The sequence below is a fragment of the Chionomys nivalis genome, chromosome 17, assembly GCF_950005125.1.
Source record: "Chionomys nivalis chromosome 17, mChiNiv1.1, whole genome shotgun sequence".
Classification (NCBI taxonomy): domain Eukaryota; kingdom Metazoa; phylum Chordata; class Mammalia; order Rodentia; family Cricetidae; genus Chionomys; species Chionomys nivalis.
In genome coordinates, this window is record NC_080102.1 from 5,469,831 (window position 1) to 5,494,846 (window position 25,016).

Consider the following 25,016-nt stretch of genomic DNA (forward strand, 5'->3'; position numbering starts at 1 on the left):
CTAGAGTTATCTGATCATGTTGCAATCCATCTCTGTATGTATTTGTTCTTTTTACCTTAAACCCTTCTTCCCCCAAGTAAAGTAGCTTTTCTCCCTTGTCCTGAGTTTCTGAGCTGAACTCTGATGATTCTATTTTGATTTTCATTATTTAAAAATTTGACCAAGAACTGCAAAGATGACTCAGTGGTTAAGAGCACTGCTGCTTTCCCAGAGGACCTGAGTTTGGTTCCCAGCATCCACATCAGGTGACTTACAAATACCTACAACGCCAGCTCTGAGGGGAATCTCATGCTTTGACCTCTGAAGGCGCCAGCACTCAGATGTGTGCAGGTGCACACACACTCACACATACATACATGCATACATACACACACACACACATACAAGCACACATTTACATACATGCACACACACATATACTCAGTCACAGTCAGAAACATAAGATTTTAAAATAAATGAATAAATCACTGGTGGGATGCTAGTCAGTCATTTTCAGCACTCACTGACATCATGACTGACAGTCCAGAAAATATAAGATGACTTTCAACAAATCCTTCCCGCTTCTATACGTCTGTCAGTTTTTCTCTATTCCTATGATGGAATTTGTGTTTAACGGTAAAAAGCTCCCATTCTTTCAATTAAACTGGTGTGTATGAAAACGTGTCCCTAGAGGTCTCTGATCTGCATCTGTTCTTTGTGCTGTTGATAGTAACAGAGTGAATACTGAAAAGGAGACTGGACTCCCAGCTGTGGGAATATTAACAAGAAAGGATGCATGTTTAGCTGAAAAACAGGAAAACTTGGTCTAAATAACAACCTTTTTGTTAGAGTGGCAATTTTTTGTGCTGAAGGTTTTGCGTCTTTAGGAAGAGGTGAGAGTATTGTTCCTTGGGCATTCTCATCCCTCCTGAACAGCCATGTCTGACAGCCAAGCCTTAACCTGTTCTGTGTGGCCCAACCCTTCTCTCTGGCTCAACCCTTGGCTTCTCAGCAGCAAGTCCATGTCCATGTCAGACTCCAGCCTACAGGTCCTCCTTCCTACCGTCTTCAAACCTCTTCTCAAGTGCCAGCCAGCGACGGCTGTGGTGTTCCTAGACTGCGTGCGCCTGTGCCCTTGCCTCTATTTGCTTTTATTTTCACTTTTAACATCATGTTTTCTACCAATTTATTGCTGCTCGCTAACTCCTTTCTTCTGGCAATACACACACACACACACACACACACACACTTCACTTTGGTCTCAGTGGGGGACTTTCTACTGCTTTGAAAACTGTTGTATTTAAGCATCTACCAGGATACCTGGCATTTGCCAGAAGCTTAGTTAACTAACTGAACTTGAACATTTGAATCTCCTAGTCCTTCAAAAAAAGAAAGTGTGTGTGTGTGTGTGTGTATACCTGTGCCCGTGTGAGATCAGTGTGTGTGTGTGTGTGTGTGTGTGTGTGTGAGAGAGAGAGAGAGAGAGAGAGAGAGAGAGAGAGAGATTCCTTAGGAAAATCGAGAGGGTAAATGCCTTCCCTAACGTTTTAGAAACTTAGATTTCTCTTCTCACTCCTAGTAAAGTGTATCAAATTTGCTTTGTGCTCAGGGACAGAGATTTCCATCTTGCAGAAACATTCTGGTAACTTTGCTCATCAACTGTGTTGTTTTTTAGTAAGCCTATGTTGTTTCCAAACTTATGCTAAGATGTGACCTTTCGCCGTGCTGTTACACTTGATGGTGTTCTTCTTAGCAAGAGTGGGCAGCTGATTGCTTTATGTAGAGGAAGAAAGAATCAGAGATTCCTGGAATGAACACTAACTTTACAAACGTCATTGTGCCCCCCCCCCCCCCGCTACTGCTTCTCATGTCTCTTTCTAAAGAACTCTCCTGTTGACTTTTTACCGTTACTTTAAGATTCAAAAGAAAGGGTTAATGTAGGTTTTCATAAGACCTGGTTAAAATGTGGTTAAGATAGCGTTTCTCATCCACACCTGAGGACTGTGAACAGCCACCGAAGGGAAATTAAGGGAAAGTGGCTACCAGGAATTTTCCTGCATATCACCATGCCGAGCTGCCAGGCTCGTTACACATAATTAGTCACCATTCTCAGGTGCTGGCCAAGCCAAAGGGGGAAACAGCGGCATCTACCAGGGGTCTGCAGGCCAGAACCTGAGTTGCGCCGGGCATCAGTGCCGCGGTGCCGCCCCCTCCAGCCGCTGATTGGCGGCGAGCTCAGCATCAGCAGCATCTCCCAGCGAGGGAGGGCGCCCGGGCAAGCGGCTCCAGCCTCCGGGATCCTCAGCTCCCCTTGGCGACACCTCGAACTTCCCCAGTGAGCGGCAGCTCCTCTCGACGACTTTCCTCCGGATCCCTCTCCAGCAAAGCCAAGGTCCCGGCCACATCCCAGCCGGGTTGGGTCGGGGAGACAGGGACCGGAACCCTGGGGTTCCGCGGTACCAGCCCGGCCCCTGACTCCCCAGCTCTGGAACCGCAGCGGTCGCCGCGCACCAGCCGCCAAGACGCCTCGTATCTTGTACCGCGGGAAAAGCGGGTCCTCCAGCAAGATGGGCCGGCAGGGCTTGGGGGGCACGGGTGCCGCGGGGCGCTCCATGCAGCGCTCCCAGAGCCGGAGCAGCCTCTCCGCCTCCTTCGAAGCTCTAGCAGGCTACTTTCCCTGCATGAACTCCCTGGAAGAAGAGGAAGGAGGTGAGGACCGCTGTTCCCGCCCCTCTTGGATAGCGTTTATGTTGTAGATCCTTTGGGATCCCTAGCGGGAGGGTTGGCCTCAGGTAAGAACTCAAACTAGCCTCTGCGCTGCGGGAACTGTGCCTGGAAGACCCCTAGAGCACCGGGCTGAGAAGCACTGTTTGCAGGTTGTTAGAGCTCTACAGGCTCTCCCGGGAAATAGTTGACCTAGTGAGACTGAATTATGGAGTTGGGTGCTGAGTGAGTCTGTAAGACTGGATGGAGGCAGGTGGCGCCTCCTGGGTGCCCCCCACCCTATTTTCTTTTGTTGATTTCCTAAGTCCGCAGGCTGTGTGTCAGTCAGCATGTAGTCTGGAAGACAGAAATCTCGGGAAACTAAGGAGGACGGCAGCAGCAAAACTTGAGGTGTCCCAGCCTGTGACAGCCAAGAGCAGGGTGCGGAGGTGGGGGGACTGTGCGGCGGACAGGTAGACAGTGGGCACACTAAAGGCGCGATTGCACTGTGTGCTCTCGGAACTTGGTTCTCTAGATGCGGGTGTGTGGTTCTGGCTGTTGGCTGTCTCTTCTGTTCAACAATGCCTCTGTAGGTAAAAGGAACTGGCCATATCAAACTTTTCACCAAGACATTTGCAGGCCTACGTGAGGTTTTGAATAACGGATCCTGCTTTTCCTTGATATAGAACTCTCAAAAGACTTGGCAACCAACACTGAAAATTTTGTTCATAAGCTAATGTTTATAATAATGTTAGAAACTGAGTAATAACGTTAGAAATACTGTTTGCGAACCGCGCCTGTCCTTAGGCCTCTACCCACAGTAATCTGGTTGTCCTGATCACTCTGCTGTGTAGAATTAAAGATGTGCTTGCTTTCATTTCTTACCAGGAATCCACCCAGCTCTAGTTTCCCATGCTCTCTCTGGAGAGGGAGGGACAAGGTAGCTGCCGAGCAATCAATGCTATGGTCAGTCTTCAGACTGAATCACTGCAGCTGCCCAAGGTTCTTCTGGCTTGCCGTTGAATGTTAATTTGCTATAAACAAAGACATGTAAATACAGATATAACACTAGAGTAACTTCCTATGTAACCATGACTTTTGGTTTTCATCCTTAGCCTTGTTTTTCCGTTTTGTGCATTTACATCTGACCTGTTTCCTACAATTACTTATTTATAATTCTAGGAAAGGAACAAAGTCAAACAATTCAAAACAGTTCCACTGAATAACTGGACAGCCATAACTGTAGCTGGGTTTTGGAACTCCTAACTTGCTAGGCACTGCTTATGTCCTGCAGTGTTTCGCCTTGAGGGCTCATAACCTTTTTAACCATGTTTCACAAGTGAGGATGCTAGGGCAAGAAGAAATTCTCAAACTTGACCAGCTGTGGAGATAGCACTTGAAGTCTGGAGTCACAAGCACAGTCTGTGTGCTCAGCTCTCAGGTTCTAGATTGTTCTTTATGGATACTTGACTGCACACACTCACTAACCTAGTAAGTATGGAAGCTATAATTCAAAGTTAAGTGTGTCTGAAAATACATATATTTAAATAAAATGTAGACTATTCAAACTTATTTCTAAGCATATTTGATACCAATTCCTCAATCTTGAGTTTACTTCACATAAGCTAACAATTCTTCAGTAATTACTAGGATTTGGGGGTTTACAAGATACCACCCTAAAAGCATTTTTGAGACAGTAAAAAAGGCTTAAACAAAATGTGGATACTTTTCAAAATTGGAAGTACATTCACTTATCTGTGTCTCATACAGACAAATCCCAAAGGAAGTATCTACATATACACATGAGAAACTGGAACAGATTTCTGTGCAATAATATTGCTTCTTGAGTTGCCAAGACAAAATGTTCCACAAGGATGGTAGCATTTTTAAATGCACCATATATGCCTCTGCTCGCAACATGGAGGGGGCTCTGCACAAATGAATCCTTCATTGGCCCAGAGTCAACTGACAGCCATGAGAAATGAATCCAAACTAACTTATTTGGCTTCATGACACTGCTTAACTCTCGCAATTCCTGTGTTTTCAGAAATTGTTCAACATCCCCACATCTCTGAGAGACTTAGACACCAAGCATCCAGAGCAGAACTTCTCTGCCTGTTTACTCTGTTGAGACACCCATGCAGAGCACATGACGTTCACGTGGTTACATGCTTAGACACATTACTATAGTCATTACTGTGAGACCTATTCTAGCTCACAAGAAAAGGAAATGCCTCCAAAGGTGACTTCCATGTTCATAGAGAACAGTTGATTTAATGGAAGCAGTGATCTCCCAATCACTGTGATTGACTAAATTATCAGTCTGCTTAGTAAACCAGGTGGATATTGCTAGTGTTTTCCTTTTCTTCTCTTCCTTTTTAAAAATCATTTAAAAGGTCCCCCAGAAATAGTGCAGTAGCTGAATTCTCACCTCGTTCTTACACAGTGTCCCTAGGCATTGTCGTTCTCTACGGAAAGTGCCCAAGAGATCACTGAAGAGACCAAATTCTTTCCAATCATTTATTCAGAAATCCTCATGGAGGGCACCTGATGTGTTTGTAGTGGTGAAAGTGTGTGCTGTCTCACCTTCTTAGAGTCTAAGGAAGAAAATAGGATCAACTCTTCCTAACCATAACAAATGGTAGTGAGGTAAGATACAGTGTAATTGAGACATGAAGAAAGTCCAACTTAGGAATTAAAGAAGGGTCCCCTGAAAGAGTGTGTGAAATGCTGATTCAGGCATCAGTAATATGAGCTTCTAGTCTCATAAAACTGCAGCCTGCACAAATTTGAAAACTGTTTGTCCAGATTCCTCAGCTAGGAAGTAGTGGAATTGGGATCTAAAGGCATAGTGTTTACACTGCTGACTGCAGTGCTTTAAGTGTTGATTCATGGTGGTTATATTGTATCTCCTTGTCAGGGGCTATGGTCCTGACAACTGAGCCCAATAATTGTTAGCATTAATCATGTGAAAACTGAGCCCAATAATGGTTAGCATTAATCGTGCAGCTTCTGCGTATTTCCTTCTTTTATTTCATGGGAATTCTTCAAGATTATTTTTGTTGTTTTGCTCTTGTGAAAATATAGACTCAGAAAAGGTAAACACATTGCCCATAGATAACAGATCCCAGTGTGGCTGATTTGAGTCAGTCTAGAAGCAAAGTTAATTTACTGTGCAGACAGACTGGTGTTTGTTTCATCTTTTCTGGATACTTGCAAGTTTGTTTTTTCATCCTCTGCCCTGCATATATTCCAGAAAGACATTCTTCATAGCTCTGAAGCTATTTGAGATAAAACTACTAGCAATGCTACTGCTCCTGTTCAAACTACATTCTCCTATTTTATCTACTGCTCCTGTTCAAACTACATTCTCCTATTTTATCTACTGTTCCTGTTCAAACTACATTCTCCTATTTTATCTACTGTTCCTGTTCAAACTACATTCTCCTATTTTGTCTACTGTTCCTGTTCAAACTACATTCTCCTATTTTGTCTACTGTTCCTGTTCAAACTACATTCTCCTATTTTGTCTACTGCTCCTGTTCAAACTACATTCTCTCTCCTATTTTGTCTTGGATCCTCTGTGAACGGGTTATATTTTCACTGTGTGACCTATTTGGTTCCAGCAGTGTCTTTCTTCCTGATATAAGCCATTAGAATTGATTAACTATTTGAATATTTTGAGCAATTACAAGAATATAAAAACTATTTCAGGCAATATGTCCTTCCATTTGTAATTGTAGAAGCAATCCTACAGTTTCCCAGCCATTGATTCCAAGAAAAAAATGTTAGTGTGGCAAAGTTGCCGATGCGTAAGGGTCTCTTAGAGGCCATATGCATGTTTCCTGCGGTTCTAAGCTCATGGTCCTTAGTTTGTTATGTCTATACTATGTGACAAATTTCACTTCCCCAATATTTTAGACCTTACCACCTCTAATTGAAACTTAATTTGACCACCATGAACAAAAGATCCTGTCAACTCCACACAAAGTAACTAAATAAGTTAGCATTTAATTCCTTCTATGTACCAGTCATTTGAAAATTAAATCATAAGAAAACCAACAAAGAAATGAAAGTAGTTTAAGAATCACTAGAAGAGCAAGGAAACCCCATCTGCATATGATAGAGGCCATGAGGATTATCAAAGGAAAGATTCTTTCATCCAGTCACAGCGGTGCACACTGACACTCTGGTACTAGAGAGTCAGAGGCAAGGGGACCACACATTTGAGGCCACTGTGAGCTAGATAGAAACCAGCTCAGTAACAGGGGATTTATGTAAACACACATACCTTAGGAGGCCGTTCATTCAATGGGATGATGTGAATCCTGGTGTGGAGTTGGTAATACTGTTTTTCTTGAGTAACAGAGCTTCACCTTTGCTCTGGTGAAGTAAAGTATCCTCCATGCTTGCCAGGGTCACCCTGCTAAGTGCAGAAAGCAGGTGCTACCACCAGCACTGAGTAGCTGCCCTGTGCTTTTCTATTTCAGCTGAACACAAGCAAAACCAGCTCTCCCTCTAGACTGTTTCCCAGTGTGTGATCTAGGGCTTTGAAGTCTGATCACAGTAGTTACACACTTTCCGAAGCCAAAGTGGGGCAAGAGAGATGCATAGACTGCTGTCTATAACTGTGAAGATGCACCATGACCACAGCAACCCTTGCAAAGGAAAGCATCTAGTTGGGGTGGCAGCTTACAGTTCAGAGGTGCAGTCCATCACCATCATGGCAGGGAGCATGGCAGCTGGGAGTATGGTGGTATGTAGGCAGACATGGTGCTGGAGAATTCTACATGTTGACCTCGAGGCAACAGGAAGATAACTGATTAACTGGGTGTGGCTTGAGCATATATAAGACCTGAAAGCCCGCCTTCACAGTGACACACTTCCTCTATCAAGATACATCTACTCCAAACAGGTCACACCTCTTAATAGCGTCACTCCCTTTGGGGGCCATTTTCTTCCAAATCACCGTGTTCTACTACCAGGCCCCCATAAACTTGGAATAATACCACAATGCAAATATACATTCATCCCAACTTCAAAAGTCTCCACAATCTGTCACAGTCTCAACCATGTTTTAAAGTCCTAAATTCAAAGTCTCTTCTGAGAGTCATGCATATTCCATAGCCCCTTTCTTCTATCCATAACTCTAAAACCAGAGCCACGTGGTCAAAGCTGCCAAATTCCACTGCTTGCTGGGGCTGGAACACGTCCCCTTGTTCAATTATTCAAATATTTGCTCCCTTCCCATCATTTCTCAGTCCTGTGTCTTCTCATTCTCTTTGGCAACTTGGTTGTTTGGAATCGGTGAGCTTATCTCTGAAATCTCTGATAATATCCCCGCCTGCTTCCTGCTTTCTGAATCCAGTCCTCTTCCACTGCCTCCCAGGCAGTGGTCCACACCCTGCAGCTCTGACCCCTTTGGGTCCATCAGCCCTTCCACAGGGGTCACCTAAGAACATGGGAAAACACAGAGATTTACATTACAGTCCATAGCAGTAGCAACTTACAGTTATGCAATAGCAGCAGAAATAATTCTATGAATGGGGTCACCACAGCGCGAGGAACTGTATTAAAGGGTCACAGTATTAGGAAAGTTGAGAGCCGCTGATATAGAGCAAACCAGATTCCCATTCCTTCTAAGGAAAGCCTTCGTCCTGGTGTTCTGAGTCCTTCCACATCTAACTGCATGTCTGAAGCTGGCCACCTTGCTCCAGAGTTTTGTCTCTGCGCACTCTCTCCCACTGCTACCGTGTGTACACTGTGTTCATCAGCGCTCAGTCCGTAGCCTGTGAGCTCTCCTGCAAACCCCAAGAGCTTCTCTAGGTGGAGAAAACTTGTGTGGACCTCGATTTGAGTTGGTAATTCCACCTCTGCCTAGTCAATGACCTAAGTAAGAAATTTAATTTCTTTTAGCTTAGCTTGTTTTTATGTGCAAAGTCTATACCAATACATATTTTGGAGTAATGTTGAGACTTAATGTATTATGTTAACCCTTCTCTTATTGAAACTATTTAAGATATTTCGCTTTTTTTCTGAACCTGTAGATCTCTGTTATCCAGTACATGAGGCTCAAGCCTATTTCAAGTGCTCAGTAGCCCCGTGTGTCTAGTGATGACCTTATTGGCCACTGCTCAGTTACAGAGCATCTCCATCACTGACAGAATTTCACAGCGCTAGTGATGCACGGCCACTGATACCAATCTCAGCACATATCACCATGGGCATTGTCATTCATTTACTAGCTTATCTCACCTACTAAATAAAAAACTTATGTAGGTTGGAGTTGTATGATTATATGTTACATATATGTGTAACATATATCCCTTTATATTCTAGCCCTAGCAAGTACATGGATGTGAATGGAGGCATGACCAAGGTTGCTTTCTTTTTTGTTTGCTTGGGTTTGGGATTTTTTGTTTGTTTGTTTGCTTGCTTTGGTTGGTTTAGTTTGGTTGGTTTTGGTTTTTCCAGACGATTTCTCTGTGTAACAGCCCTAGCTGTCTTGGAACTCACTCTGTAGACCAGGCTGGCCTCGAACTCAGAGAACTGCTTGCCTCTGCCTCCTGAAGCTGGGATTAATGGAGTGCATCAACATCCTGGCCCAAAGTTTCTTCCTATGTACTTCCCAGGAAATGAAAAGGTACTGATAGACGTGAAAGGGAGCACACTGATTAACCAATAAACTGTAGGTAAATTCTTGTAGAAGAATGTGTGAATGTCACACAGTCTCTATACTACACCAGGAATTACCATTGTATAAACTGGAATGCACTCTTTATCCACTGAGAAATGGGGCAAGTGCAAGATATCTGTTATTTAGAAAATATCAACAGAGATCAGTCAGTTAGAAAAAAAAAAATAAAACCACTTTTTGCTGAACAGAAGTTGGGTCAGGCCATAGAATGCCTGTCTACAAACACCTGAAAACCTAGCCTGGGAGCGAGGCTTGCTGCCCACAGCCGAGCTGTAGAAGCCACCTGCCTGCATTGCTACTGGCCACAGACCTCACAGCTCTCCCTTCCCCTTAGCAAGGAGTCACTCTATGTGTGTGACCCACTAGAAGTCAGTTGTTCCGGCTGTCACGCTGGTTAGACAAGGCCTGTGGTATATCGTCTTGATCCCCATGGCTTGAGATGTGTGTGAGTTTATGTCAGGGACTTTGATTTGATCCCATTGATCCACTTGTCTTTTTTTATGCCAATACCAAACTGATTTTATTACTATCACTCCGTAGTAGAGTTTGAAGTCAGGGATGGTGATGCCTCCAGAAGTTCCCTTATTGTATAAGATTGTTTTAGCTATCCTGGGTTTTTTGTTTCTCCATATGAAACTGAATATTGTTCTTTTGAGATCTGTGAAGAAGTTTGTTGGGATTTTGATGGGGATTATATTGGATCTGTAGATTTATTTTAGTAAATTTGCAATTTTTACTATGTTACTACTATCTATCCAAGAGAATGAGAGATCTTTCCATTTTCTGACATCTTCAATTTTTTTCTTCAAAAACTTAAAAAAAATCTTATCATATAAATCTTTCACTTATTTAGTTAGAGTTGCCCCACAATATGTTATGTTATTTGTGGCTATTGTAAAGGGTGTGTTTTCTCTGAATTCTTTCTTGGCCTGTTTATTATTAGTATATATGAGGGCTACTGATTTTTTTGAGTTAGTCTTGTATCCAGCCACATTACTGAAGGAGATTAATCAGCTGTAGAAGTTCCTTGGTAGAATTTTTGGGGTCACTTATGTATACTGTCATATCGTCTGCAAACAATGAAAGTTTGACTTTTTTCCTTTCCAGTTTGTATCCCCTTGATCTCCTTTTGTTGTCTTATTGCTCTAGGTAAAACCTGAAGAACTATTTTGAATAGATAGGGAGAGAGTGGACAACCTTGTCTTGTCCCAGATTTTAGTAGGATAGCTGTGAGTTTCTCTCCATTTAGTTTTATGTTGACTGCCAGCTTGCTGAATATTGCCCCTATTGTGTTTAGGAATGTTCCTTGTATACCTGATCTCTCCAAGACCTTTATCATGAAGAGGTGTTGGATTTTGTCAAAGACGTTTTCAGCATCTAATGAGATGATCATGTTTTTTTTTTTTCTTTGCAGTTTGTTTATATGGTGGATTACACTGGCAGATTTTTGTATATTGAACCATCCCTGCATCTCTGGAATTAAAGATACTTGATCATGGTGGATGCTTTTTTGATGTGTTCTTGGATTTGGTTTGCCAGTATTTTATTGAATATTTTTGCATCAATGTTCATGAGGGATATAGGTCTATAATTCTCTTTCTTTGTTGCATCTTTGTTTGCTTTGGGATATTAGGTTAACTGTAGCCTCATAAAAAGAATTTGGCAATATTCCTTCTGTTTTTATTGGGCAGAATAATTTGAAGAGTATTGGTATTTGCTCTTCTTTGAAATTCTGATAGAATTCTGTGCTGAAACTATCTGACCCTGGGCTTTTTTTTAGGGGGGAATGGGAGAATTTTAATGACTGTTCCTATTTCCTTAGGGCTTATAGGTCTGTTTAAATTGTTTACCTAGTCTTGATTTAATTTTGGTATGTGGTACCTATCAAGAAAGTTGTCCATTTCTTTTAGCGTTTCCAATTTTGTTGAGTACAGGTTCTTGAGCTAATGATTCTCTGTATTTTCCTGGAGTCTGCTGTTATGTCCCCCTTTCCACTTTTGAATTGGTTAATTTGGATATTCTCTCTCTGCCTTTTGGTTATTTTGGATAAGGGTTTGTCTATCTTGTTGATTTTCTCAAAGAACCAACTCTTCATTTCATTGATTTTGTGTATTGTTCTCTTTGCTTCAATTTTATTGATTTCAATCCTGAGTTTTATTATTTCCTGCTGTCTACTCCTCCTGGGTGTGTTTGTTTTCTTTTTTGTTTGTTCTAGATCTTTCAGGTATGCTGTTAAGTCTCTGGTGTGAGATTTCTCCACATTCTTTATGTAGGCACGTAGTGCTATGAACTTTCTTCCTAGCACTGCTTTCACTGTGTCCCATAAGTTTGGGTATGTTGTGGACTCATTTCACTAAATTCTAGGAAGTCTTTGATTTCTTTCTTTATTCCTTCCTTGACCCAGTGGTGGTTCAGTTGAGAGCTGTTCAGTTCCCATGAGTTTGTAGACTTTCTGTAATTGTGTTATTGTTGAACTCTAACTTTAACCCATGGGGGTCTGATAAGATACAAGGGGTTATTCCGTTTTTTTTATTTGTTAAGATTTGCTTTATGACCAAGTATGTGGTCAATTTTAGAGAAGGTTCCGTGAGATGCTGAGAAGAAGGTATATTCTTTTGTGCTTGGGTGAAATGTTCCATAGATATCTATTAAGTCCATTTGAGTCATAACATCTGTTAGTTCCCTTGTTTGTCTGTTAAGTTTCTCTCTGGCAGACCTGTCCTTTTGTGAGAGTGGAGTGTTGAAGTTTCCCACTATTAATGTGTGGGATTTGATGTGGGATTTAAGCTTTAGTAATGTTTCTTTGAAAAATGTGGATGATGTATTTAGAGCATAGATGTTCAGAATGGAGACCTTGTCTTGATGGATTTTTCCCTTGATGAATGTGAAATGTCCTCCATCTCTTGATTAATTTTAGTTTGAAGTCTATTTTGTTAGATATTACGATAGCTACACTGTATTGCTTCTTAGAATCATTTGATTGGAAACTCTGTCTTTAAGGTTGAGGTGTGTTTCTTGTATGCAACAGAAGAATGGATCCTGTTAAATCTATGTCTTTTATTGGTGAATTGAGTCCATTGATATTAAGAGATATTATTGACCAGTTAATTCCTGTTTTTTTTTTTTAATTGTGTTGGTTGTAATGGAAGTGTGTGTGTTTCCCTTCTTTGGGTTTTGCTATTGTAAGATTGTTTATTGCCTGTGTTTTTGTGGATGTAACTGAGTTTGTTGCACTGGAGTTTCTTCTAGTACTTTCTGTAGGGCTGGATTTGTGGATAGGTATTGTTTAAATCTGGTTTTGTTGTGAAATACCTTGCTTTCTCCATCTATGTTGATTGGAAGTTTTGCTGGATATAGTAGTCTAGACTGGCATTCATGGTCCTTGAGTGTCTTAAAATGTTTATCCAGGACCTTCTGGCTTTCAGAGTCTCCATAATAAATTACATAAAGGTGTAATTCTTTTAGGTCTGCTTTTGTATATTACTTGGCCTTTTTTTCATTTGCAGCTCTTAAAATTCTTTCTTTATTCTGTATGTTTAGTGTTTTGATGGTTATGTGGTGAGGGACTTTTGGGAGGGTTCAGTCTGTTCAGTGCTGTGTAAGCTTCTTGTATTCTCATGGGTATGCCTTTTCTTAGGTCGGGAAAGTCTCCTTCTATGATTTTGTTGAATATGTTTTCTGTGCCTTTGAGCTGGAATTCTTCTCCTTCTATCCCTATTATTCTTAAGTTTGGTCTTTTCATGGCTTCTGATATTTCATGGGTATTTGTGTTAGCAATGTATTCGATTTAACATTTGCTTTGGCTGATAAATCTATTTCTTCTATTGTATCTTCCACGCCTGAGATTCTTTTTCATCTCTTGTATTCCATTGATGATGTTTGCATGTATAGTTCCTATTTGCTTCCCCATATTTTCCAATTCCAGAATTCCCTTGGTTTTTGTTCTCTTGTTTCTATTTCTGTTTTCAAGTCTTGAACAGTTTCCTTCACCTATTTTGGTTGTTTGGGGTTTTTTTCTTGGCTTTCTTTGCTTTCTTTAAACAATTTCTTGATTTCTTCCAAGTTTTTTTTCACCTTTTCCTCAACTTCTTTAAGGGAATTTTTTATTTCCTCTTTAAGAGACTTTTTAAGTTCATTTTCTTGCGTTTCAGCTGCTCAGACCTTGCTGTTGTAAGACCGCTGGGTTCTGGTGGTGCCATATTGCACTTTCAGTTGTTGACTTATACTGCTGCTTACTCATGTTTTCTTCCAGCTGGTGTGGCTTGTGCCTGTGCCTGCTCTTCCAACTGGTGCGGTCTGCCCCTGGGCCTATGTATCTGCTGGGGTTCGGGGGAGCGCTGACCACAGGGAGGATGTTAAGGCGTATAGGGTTGGGCAGCAGAGTGGGTCTTGGCAGGACAGTGTCCAGTGGGTGGTCAGGGTTTGGGTGCAGCCTGAAGGCAGGTCTCTCACCTGCCTACAACCTACATGGCTTTCTTATGTTTTAAATTTGCTGCAAATTTGACTACCCAAATATCCATACACACAGTCATTTTTGCATGTCCCAATAATCCCTTCTCAGAAAAACTATCTTAAACTCTCACCCACTTACTGTTGTGTTCTAGAACCTCTGTGTGACTTGCAGTTCTTTTTCTCATATTGAGATGGTTCTTCGGTGTATGATGATATATAAGAATCACTTGTCCTGAAGATCCACTTTAAAGCAGTAAGGCAGCGACAGCTGGGATAGAATAAAATCGCCGTCCAGAATAAGAAGCAACAGCAATGATAGCAAAAGCAGACCCGCACGGGGACGGTCAGGTCCTTCTTGGCGTGGCCGGCAGAAACTGACATGAGGGGGCACATTTATCTGCCCACAGCCCTGCTGTTTCCTTACCCTCCATGGCACCTGAAGTTTGCACTGAGGAGGAAGCGCCACAGTTTTCCACCGGCTTCTTGCTGTGCAGGTCTAGAGACTTGAACAAAATTGGATAAGGTGCGCTGGTAACTTTTTCATGTTTTTCTTTCCGAAATTCAGTTTAATTCTATGTTCCCAGTTACTTTCCAATGTAATTCTGCCCCCCTCCCAAAAGTGAGCTTGGATGAGAAGCTTCATTTGTCTGTTTTCCAGAAGCTCCTTCCCTCGGTGTAGTAGGGCTGTGGTAATTTACACGGAGTAAGCTGGAGAAGTGTGGACTAGTTTAGGCAATTTCACATGCGATTCTAGTCGTTTTCAGATAAAGATGTGTATAACATTTTACGCCTTTAGAGGCCTGTCACGTAGAGTATTTACTTTTATGTGGCACTGTTAGTTAAATGCCACCCGCAGTTCCTGTACGCAACGGCATGGGTTAAGTATCACCTGAGATCTTCAGATTAGAATGTTGAGTTTCAGACACCTAAGTTCCCTGCCCATAGTTTGCAAACAGTTAAGTGGAGACTTGAATTTAAAACATCTGAGATCACTCACGCACGTGAAACAGAGCCCTGGACATCCAGTGTCATACAACATCAGCGCTGCTTCTCCCTCACTGTAGAGGACCTGGCATTGACTAGTGAAGGGGAAAGCCAAGAACTGTGATAACAACTCTCTTAGTGGTTTAACTTGGGATCCGGAGCTGACGACTTCCCGCGCTTCAGAGCAGCAACATCAGAGAGGACATGAAAACCCCGTAAAACTGACGAGCAAAAACAAGCAGGAAAACCACTGGGAGCTACAGCTTCTAATATTTAGCTGTGCTGAGAATACCAAAATGAATTTACTATTACAGAAAGAGCAATAGAATGATCTCACACGACAAGCCGCATGAGGCGTCATTATCTCGGCTTTATTTCCTGTTAAAAGTTAGTATTGAGGGCTGGAGAGATGGCTCAGCGGTTAAGAGCATTGCATGCTCTTCCAAAGGACCCGAGTTCGATTCCCAGCAACCACATGGTGGCTCACAACCATCTGTAATGAGGTCTGGTGTCCTCTTCTAGCAGGCATATATGCAAACAGAATATTGTATCCATAATAAATAAATATTTAAAAAAAAAGTTAGTATTGATAGCTGGCATTTTCCCAGTGCTTATGAGTGAACAAAAGTGAACAGATGATAAGAATCCCAACACTATGCCTAAAACAGTTCTTTGATGCTTACATGGACATTCAAGGAGAAAATTCATGAGGTTTCAAGCCACTGGGTAACTGCAAGTTAAAATCAGTGTCCAAAATATGGAATGAAAATAGAAACTGACCCGCTTCGAGAAACAGGAGTAGGCTTTGCCGCTGTGAAGATTGAAGTTAAAATGTGTATGGTTCACCTGCTGTGGACCTGGCCCATTTTCTTACATAGATGGTAACGGTCATGATATACATACATGCTGCTATGAAGGTTATATATATAAAACAAAGGTTTTATATCCAGAATGGCTCTACATGGCTCCAAGTCACAACAACAGCAGCTCTGCCTTTCCCTCTTTAATCCTGAGTTCTGCCCCAGCTTGAAGCCTCTTTTTTATGCTGTTATGTGTGTATCTGTCAGAATAAGTTTGGTTGGATTTTAATGATAACCAAAAGTATGTAAACGGCTCTACACAGAATGAACCAAGTCTCCAGTGGCACACATGTGTGTCTGTGTGTGTGGCTGCACTCAGAGACCCAGACTGACAAACTTTTGTTATCTACTTGCTCAGAGAGGAAGAGATATTGGCTAAGCATGCACCTACTGGTAAATCTCCTACCCTGAAGTTACACCCAGCAGTTCTGCTTGCAGTTCATTGATCAAAGAAGTCACATGAGCATACCTAACTTCAAAGATGGGAACATGAATAGATTTTACTAGCCTCTTTTCGTAGCTCACTGTTACTGCAGCTATTAGCTCTTCAGTTATGATGGTGGGTATAGCAAAGATTTTGGATTGAGTGTATTTATGTTAAACCATAAAACAGTTTTGAGAGCCACCTGTTAATTCCTATTTCTGCTTTGCGTTTTATGAGGATCTTGTTCTGCATCCTGAGATCTTTAGGAACCTAGGCTCCTTTATCCTTACATAACCTGGGTTCATCTCTGTACTGTTTCCTTGCATATATCTAGATCCCCATCCAGATGCCCCTGCAGCGTGTCTAGACATCCCAGATGCCCCTGCAGCGTGTCTAGACATCCCAGATGCCCCTGAAGCGTGTCTAGACATCCCAGATGCCCGTGCAGCGTGTCTAGACATCCCAGATGCCCGTGCAGCGTGTCTAGACATCCCAGATGCCCCTGCAGCGTGTCTAGACATCCCAGATGCCCCTGCAGCGTGTCTAGACATCCCAGATACCCCTGCAGCGTGTCTAGACATCCCAGATGCCCCTGAAGCGTGTCTAGACATCCCAGATGCCCCTGAAGCATGTCTAAATATCCCAGGTGCCCCTGAAATGTGTCTCAGGTGATGGTGGTTGTTCACCTGGGTTAGTACTGAAGAAAATAAACATCAAGCAGGAACTTAGCCCTCACACAGGCTTTCTCATATCAGCCTAGCGTTTTCATGGTTTCTGCGAGAAAAGAATGAGAATATTTTGTGATGTAGCTATTTGAATCACTCTGAAATAAAATGATAAGCCTCAGTGACTAAGAAGATGGATGGCAGGGTAAATGGCTCACTGCACAAGTGCAAGAACTGGAATTTAGATCCTAAGCAGCCAAGGAAATGAATGTTGGGCAGGCATGGGCACTGCCTCTAATCCCAGCAGTCTGCATATTAGCCCGTCATCAAGCTCAGAGTTCAGCTGAGAGACCCTGCGTCAGTGAGAAATATAGAATGCCACTGAAGAAAACCTGAGGTCAGCCTCACGCCGCCATATGTATGTGCATGGCTACCTACACACATGCCCTTCTGCATGCAAACATGCACATACATGCATGCATCACACAGAGAGACATAGGCAAACAGATCATTAATGTTAGATTGATGAATATTACAGTTAACTCTGCCACCTCATCTTTTTAAAAACATTCTTCTTACGCATGTGTATATTTCCTATACCATTTGAAAGTAAAATGGCGATAATAGAAGATTTTGCATCCAAATATTTGACATATATCTAATAGTCAGGAAACTCATTATAATACTATAATCCACCTAAAAGTTTAGCAGCCTCTCATCTAATTAATATCCAATCTGTATTCGGATTTTTCCTACCTGTCTTAAAATTGCCTTTTAATGATTTTGACATTTCACAAAAATGATTTTGTTTAAAAGCCTTCTTTTCCATTTTGGTTTTACAAACAAGGCAAAAAAAATGGCTTGCATCTCCTTGTTGTTTTTTGATCTAGATTACCTTGTTTTCACGGTGTTAATATCCTAGGAGACTAGGCCAGTTCTCTTGAACAATATCCCATATCTGGGTTTTGTCTGGATGCTTTGTGTGTGTGCTATTGGTCTTGTGATTTTACCTTCTATAGTTTTTGAGAGCCAGAAGACTTGATTAGAAACAGTTGGTACATTTTTGTCCAGAATAACTTGATAGGTTTCCATAATCTGCCGAATTCAGTGACTTGATTAAGATGGTGCTGGCTCCGTCTATCATGATAGATCGTCTTTTTATTCCCATAACAGAACTAGTTTGTGGACTGATCACTTGGCTCATACAACTTTTCTCATGGCCTGACTGTTAATGGTGGCCTCCAGTGGCAAGCCATGCCAGCTCAGTCACTGTTCCACAGGAGGCCACAAACTATTATTTTCAACTTTGTCTCTATGCAAGTGTTTCAAAGTGAAACAGATAAAGAAGGCTGGCGCAGTCTCCACGCCAGTATCACCAGCATCCCTTTCCGCATCCTGAGGAAGCCAGCCTTCTGTTTCCTTGCCATTTATCAGTACGCCATGTTTACCGAACATCTAAAATCGCATCCTTTGACTCGCTAGAGATGACACAATGTGTGTTCTGTGTCTACTCTGAAGTGCTTTACTGTGTCTCAAAGCTGGAAATGAGAAACGGGTGACAGAGAGGGCACTGTTTCAGAGTGGAGCGACTGTCAGAAGTCTCCTCGCGCCCGCAGCAGCACGGCATTTCAGAGAAGTCACCAACACCAGCCACTGCAAGAGCTACCTCATGGCTGCTCTCCTCCAACGCCAATGGCTCTTGCAGCAGCGTGAATCAAATAGGCCTGCCAAGGAGCAAATGAATTGGTAGTGTCCCAGCTCCGTACCCAACGTGCCGGGCTCTTCACGGTTTTGGCTCTTTCATGTATACCCACGTCACATGCTTGAGCCATGGCCACACATGATCACGCCTGGCTATGCTCTTTTGTCTGTGTAGTCTCTCTTGCCCAAGACACACGGTTCTTTTCCTAGAGCCCCAGTAGGCCCGTTTGTCAAGCCCACCTCAATCCTCCTCCCTCTCTGAAGCTCTGATCTCTCCAGGTAGCACATTTAGCTCACAGCCAAGCTGGCCTGCTCTCCCTTCCTTGGTGCTGGTCCTCCCATGGCACTCTGGGAGAAAACGCCACCAGATGACTGTCCAAGGACAAAAAGGTCCTCCACGTGACACGTCAGGAATTTTGTATTACACAATCTTTCTGGAAGTTACCAGCAGAATCATAACTACCTTCAAATAGGGCTGTCCCCTTTGTATAGCTTCCTTTGCCATTTCATAGCTGGCACCCTAAACTTTGTATAGAAATTAAAGCTAAAAATTGAGTAACCCTCACCATCTGGTTCTTTGTAAGTAACATGAAGGCCTATTTCTTTCACTGAGACAAAGGAAATGGGGGAAAAGGTAAGCATAAATTAATTTGGCATTTAAAAATGACAGTAAAAAATGAAGAGGCATAAATTGATATGGTAATTTAAATATTACAATGAAAACAAAGCTTATTTTATTATCCTCAGTTTGAATCTTTTTGTTTCTCATGCTAATGATTTGAACAATGTTTTAAGTGGAAATAAACAATGGTACCTTGTGCTGCTCACCCAGGGAGACACGGCTCTGAAGTGTTTAAAATACTTTCCCATGTCTCTTAATTCTCCATGCGCAGCTCTTCTCATCTGCAGGCTCCGGTGCTGGCCAGCCTGTTCTGTAACCGGGCAGCAATGGCAAAACTCTGATGGCTTCGGGTTTCTGTCTCTGCAGAAGCAGGTGGTAAAAAGCTCCGGAGCACTGTCCAGAGAAGCACGGAAACCGGCCTGGCGGTGGAGATGAGGAACTGGATGACCCGGCAGGCCAGCCGGGAATCCACAGACGGCAGCATGAACAGCTACAGCTCCGAAGGAAAGTGAGTGAGGCCTCGTCGTGCCCTGCTCGCAGGGGAGCTAACTCACACTGTTCACAGCCCACTTCCTCCCTCACCAGCTCGTGCCCGAGAGCTTGTCTCAGCCCGCTGATCAGTTGACCGATATGGATTTTTATTTTGAATGAAATAGCTTGGGGGAGGTAAAGCGCTTTACTGGTAGAACAAGATGCTACCATGTAACTCTCAGTATTTCCTATATAAAATGGTTTGTCCAAGCTTAAGACAATAACTAAATCACAGAAATAGTGAGCAAATGTCAAGCCATGTAGGCAATATTAATTTTTAAAGTCTTCAGTGTTGGGCCTGGAGAGATGACACAGAGGTTAGGAATACTGACTCTCTTCCTGAGGATGCGTTTGATCCCCAGTACCCACAAACAGGCTCTCAACTGTAACTGCAGTGCTAGATCAGACGCCCTCTTCTGGCCTCCTTGGGCACTGCATGCACATGGTGCATAGACGTGTATATATATAGGCAAAACACCCAGACACATAAAATATAATAATTTTAAAATAATTTTTAATGTAAAAACAATCTTTGATGTGTTGAAGAGAAACTATTGAAAAATTTATGCACTGAAAGATACATGATTTATCTTAATTACGTGAAACAATAATCAAAAGAAAATAGCAACAGGAAGTTGGTGAGCCCTTTTCTATGTTGCTTTCCTTTGAATCCACTACCATAAGACGCTTGGAAAAGTTTGTAAACGTGGGGTAGCCCTGTCTCCAGAAAACAGCTGTATTTAGTGAGTTCTGATCTCTAGTTGAGGTACAGAGGACATCAGGAGGGAAATTGAAGCTCAGGGCCTCCCTCTGCCATCACCATGGAAGTTTTCGGTGTAGCCAATTCAGAGTCAAAACCATAGGAAATTTTGACTATCATTAATTGCATACCCTAATGATATTTTGTCCAACGTAACTATATAAATACAGGAGAGGCACATATTCCTGCAATTTTTAAATAGAGACTTAGAAACAGGTTGGGTCTTTGATATTTGAGGTGAAGGGAAAGAAACAGGTTTGTTCTTCATCAAGGAAGGCAAAGGAGGTGGAGAGCTGAGCAGAAGAGTCTGTGGCAGCGGCTCGGACTCAGGCCTGTGGCACACTCCATACCAGGGACTGAAGAAATGCATTCCCTCTGGAGTATGGCTCCCACCTCAGATGGTTACCATTTATTGGAGAAATAACATGAATACTCGTGAATACATTCAACCAGCATTACCTTCTAGTGTCCCAGACAGAACGCTGTGATTTCAAGATGAGCTGTACAGGAGAATCAAATCAGAAGTTAAGACAATGGGCTTAGGAGTCACAGGAAACAAATAGCAAGAGGAGACCAAGGCTCTCATCTTGGTTTCTGGGACTCTAGATTTTTTGGCAAATTACATCATGCTTCTAACATGAAGAGGGATCACTAAGGGTGTCATGTATCTGTTGTTTATAAGATTCTGTAGTTACAGCTGACGCTGACTGCTGTAGTTACAGCTGACGCTGACTGCTGTAGTCACAGCTGACACTGCTGTAGTCACAGGCTGACTGCTGTAGTCACAGGCTGACGCTGACTGCTGTAGTCACAGGCTGACTGCTGTAGTCACAGGCTGACGCTGACTGCTGTAGTCACAGGCTGACTGCTGTAGTCACAGGCTGACTGCTGTAGTCACAGCTGACACTGACTGCTGTAGTCACAGGCTGACTGCTGTAGTCACAGGCTGACGCTGACTGCTGTAGTCACAGGCTGACTTTTATTTAGAGAAAGTCATTTTGGGAAGTTGGAACAAAAAACTGATTAGACTTCCAACTGCAATGGAAGAGGCGGATGTGAAGGCTTTTCCAAAGATTCCGAGGAACCAATGGGGTGGAGCTGGAGAACGCAGTCAGGGAAGGGGCTCGTTTTCCTGTTGTGTGATGAAATGGCAACATATTTATATGATGACGGGAATGATCCATTTTTTTTCAATGTACAGAGGTAAATAATAGATTCTTAGTATAGCTAAGAGGACTAAACTCGGCAAAGTGTGCCATAGATAAGTGCTCCGTGTATACTGAGCAAGCACAACAGAAATCATTTTTCCTGCCTCCCAGACCAAGTGAGAGAAGACACAGAACCAGAAGCCTGCATAGTGCGGCAAGTGCTTCTGGTGACAGGCACGGGAGGCTGGAGAATGTACGATGGACCGAGCTGTGGGAGGTGGCATGGGTGTTGGAGTCCAGTGAATATTAGTGTCACCGTAGCCTGGCATACTAGTGAGGCCAGCAGGAAACTCAAGCTTGCCTGAGAGGGGACGGTTGAGGATTTAATCCCACATGTCCCTTTGCCTCCAGCCTGATTTTCCCTGGTGTCCGCTTGGCCTCTGACAGCCAGTTCAGCGATTTCCTCGATGGCCTGGGCCCTGCTCAGCTAGTAGGACGCCAGACCCTGGCTACTCCTGCGATGGGTAAGAGTTTATATCATGTGATTTCATTGTTTATCCTTTAGATTACAGAAAAGTCACATTCCCTCAATTTCATGATATTTTTAACATTATTACCAGTAAGAATAAAAGGTCCCAGATTTTAACAGTAAATGTTCTTAATTTTTTCTTTTGTAATTTCTGTTCATCTTTAAAGCAACACACTGCTGAGAACATTCAATCTTAAAGAATGAATACATCTGGGGACTTATGAATGTGTCTGGGGACTTATGAATGTATCTGGAGATTTATGAATGTGTCTGGGGACTTATGAATGTATCTGGAGATTTATGAATGTATCTGGGGACTTAGGAATGTATCTGGAGATTTAGGAGTGTATCTGGGGACTTAGGAATGTATCTGGGGACTTATGAATACATCTGGGGACTTATGTGTCTGGGGACTTATGAATGTGTCTGGGGACTTATGAATGTATCTGGAGATTTAGGAATGTATCTGGGGACTTATGAATGTATCTGGAGATTTAGGAATGTGTCTGGGGACTTATGGATGTATCTGGAGATTTAGGAATGTGTCTGGGGACTTATGAATGTATCTGGAGATTTAGGAATGTGTCTGGGGACTTATGGATGTATCTGGAGATTTAGGAATGTGTCTGGGGACTTAGGAATGTATCTGGAGATTTAGGAATGTGTCTGGGGACTTAGGAATGTATCTGGGGACTTAGGAATATTTCTGGAGACTTATGAATATGTCTGAGGACTTAGGAAAACATCCGGAAAATGTCTGAAGCCAAGTTCTTTGGCACAAATATTTCTCCTTCTTCCTGTTTTTCTTCCCTGTGTCCCACCAGGTGACATTCAGGTGGGAATGATGGACAAGAAGGGGCAATTGGAGGTGGAAATCATTCGGGCTCGCGGCCTTGTTGTAAAACCAGGTTCCAAGACACTGCCAGGTAAAACAGAAGAGGTTCCCCTGTTGTTTCTAGCAGTCCATGTTGTTTCCATGTAAATTCCCTTTCTCAGCTGAAATATTTATAATCAAGATGTGAGTAGATAATGCCAGCATTTGCACTGCTTGGGGGCTGAAGTGGCTCACACGTGCTCTGAGGGAGCAGGAAGTGAGTGAGCTCTAGGGATCGTGCAAGGTTTTGAACAAGCACACACACAGCTGAGATATGCACTAGAAGTGCCTTTTCCAGTTAGCTGCTGTTTTATGTTATTCTTCAGCTTACCAGGAACTTCAGATTTGTCCCTAGGCATCCTTCAAGCTCTGAGATTAGAATAAAAATCAATTAGCTCCCCACAGGCCCATAAGCCTGTGAATGCTCGCTACCCTAAGACAAGCGTTCGTCCTGCAGTTTATGAGAGGCTCTTCCTACCATAACTTGATGCCACGCCTTTCATATTGAAGCATAATTATAATTCAAGGTACTTGGAGCCGTAGAAACAGCACAGAGTCTAAGTGCACTGTGCACAGAGATCAGTAGGTCCAGTCTAGAAAACTGGTTTCTGAACGTACCCCGTCCCCAGCACCTGTGCTGGCCTATAATTCTGAGTTTCTCTCTCAACTCCTCAGTCCTTGAAGGAAGTTTTGAAGAAAGTGTACGTTGCTGCTGTCTCACTTTGAAATTGTGTTGTAAAAGTCTTGAGGGTGATCAGCTCCTTCGCCATATTGAGTAGCAATGAGGCACACGGAACCTGCTTTCCGTAAAAGTGTCTGTCACATAAGGTTTCAGTTGCTGAATTCCTACTGAGCTGCCTCTCCACATTACTCTTGAACACACCACCCCAGAACCCCTCCCTGTCTTGTGCTCACACCACTGCCAGCCAATAGACGTCTTTAAATGTCAGTCAGCTGTGGGAGTGAATCAAACAGGCTCCTTTGGGCATGTTTATGACATCGAAATTTTGATAACTTAAAGACACTGCTCTTTTTTTAAAAATAGTTATTTATTATTTATTTATTTATTTATTATGTATACAATATTCTGTCTGTGTGTACGCCTGCAGGCCAGAAAAGGGCATCAGATCTCATTACAGATGGTTGTGAGCCACCATGTGGTTGCTGGGAATTGAACTCAGGACCTTTGGAAGAGCAGGCAATGCTCTTAACCTCTGAGCCATCTCTCCAGCCCCCAAGACACTGCTCTTGAATCTTGTTAGGGAGTGGAAACATTTTGCCTTATTTAATTTAACATTTAAATCTGTACAAGAAAGAAATATCGGGGGGGGGGGGAGAAAAGACTCTCAAAAACTATGTCAACATAATTAAAACTGAATGGCTGGCAAGTGTTCATGGTGGTTTTGACAAGGAAGGCAGGCCAGTGACTAGAGGGCTGCCAACTCTTCAGTGAGAGTGGAGCCCTTGTCCTTGTCCCCATGAGCTGATGGAGCCTTGTTCTTGTCCCCTTGAGCTGATGGAGCCACTGTTTTTGTCCCCCGTGAGCGGGGCATTTCGTAGCAGTGGCCGTCACTCACTCAACTTTCTCTCCCCAGCACCGTATGTCAAGGTGTATCTATTAGACAACGGAGTCTGCATAGCCAAAAAGAAGACGAAGGTGGCGAGGAAGACCCTGGAGCCCCTGTATCAGCAGCTGTTGTCCTTCGAGGAGAGCCCCCAGGGGAAGGTGTTACAGGTGTGCACTCCCTGCTGACCTCTGACACTGGAAAGCACTCTCCTGCAGCCTGACCTTAGATTCAGTGTCCTCCCTGTCAGATTCTTTTCCATTCCTCATGGCTGAGATTCTCTGTTAGCTAGAGGCAGTGGCCAGGGCTCTGAAGTTGTTTGTTGTTGGTCTCCATACAGGGGAGCTCCCTACAGACTTGCAAACCTGGGTTAAACACCAGCTTTTTTCCTGGGTGACTTCAGACCTTCACACTGTAGCGTGGTTTTCCTAGTACAACCCTGACTTCTGGGAACTAAAGGCCACCTTGGCATCCATCAAACCCTGCTGTTTAACTTGACCTTGGCAACAGCACACTAGCTGA

General features: G+C 42.9%; 1 protein-coding gene across 44 annotated transcripts in view; it reads left to right on the forward strand.

The window, feature by feature from the left end:
* Rims2 (regulating synaptic membrane exocytosis 2) overlaps positions 1-25,016 on the forward strand; it is a 377,964-nt gene that overhangs the window by 350,115 nt on the left and 2,833 nt on the right. For 43 of the 44 annotated variants that reach the window (XM_057791762.1, XM_057791764.1, XM_057791769.1 and 40 more), the window contains 4 exons: positions 19,454-19,595; positions 21,938-22,050; positions 22,880-22,981; positions 24,525-24,664. In XM_057791762.1, the coding sequence (XP_057647745.1) occupies positions 19,454-19,595; positions 21,938-22,050; positions 22,880-22,981; positions 24,525-24,664 (497 nt within the window). Of the gene's footprint in view, positions 1-2,252; positions 2,689-19,453; positions 19,596-21,937; positions 22,051-22,879; positions 22,982-24,524; positions 24,665-25,016 lie in introns of those variants that run through there. The other variant, XM_057791804.1, reaches the window with a different exon arrangement.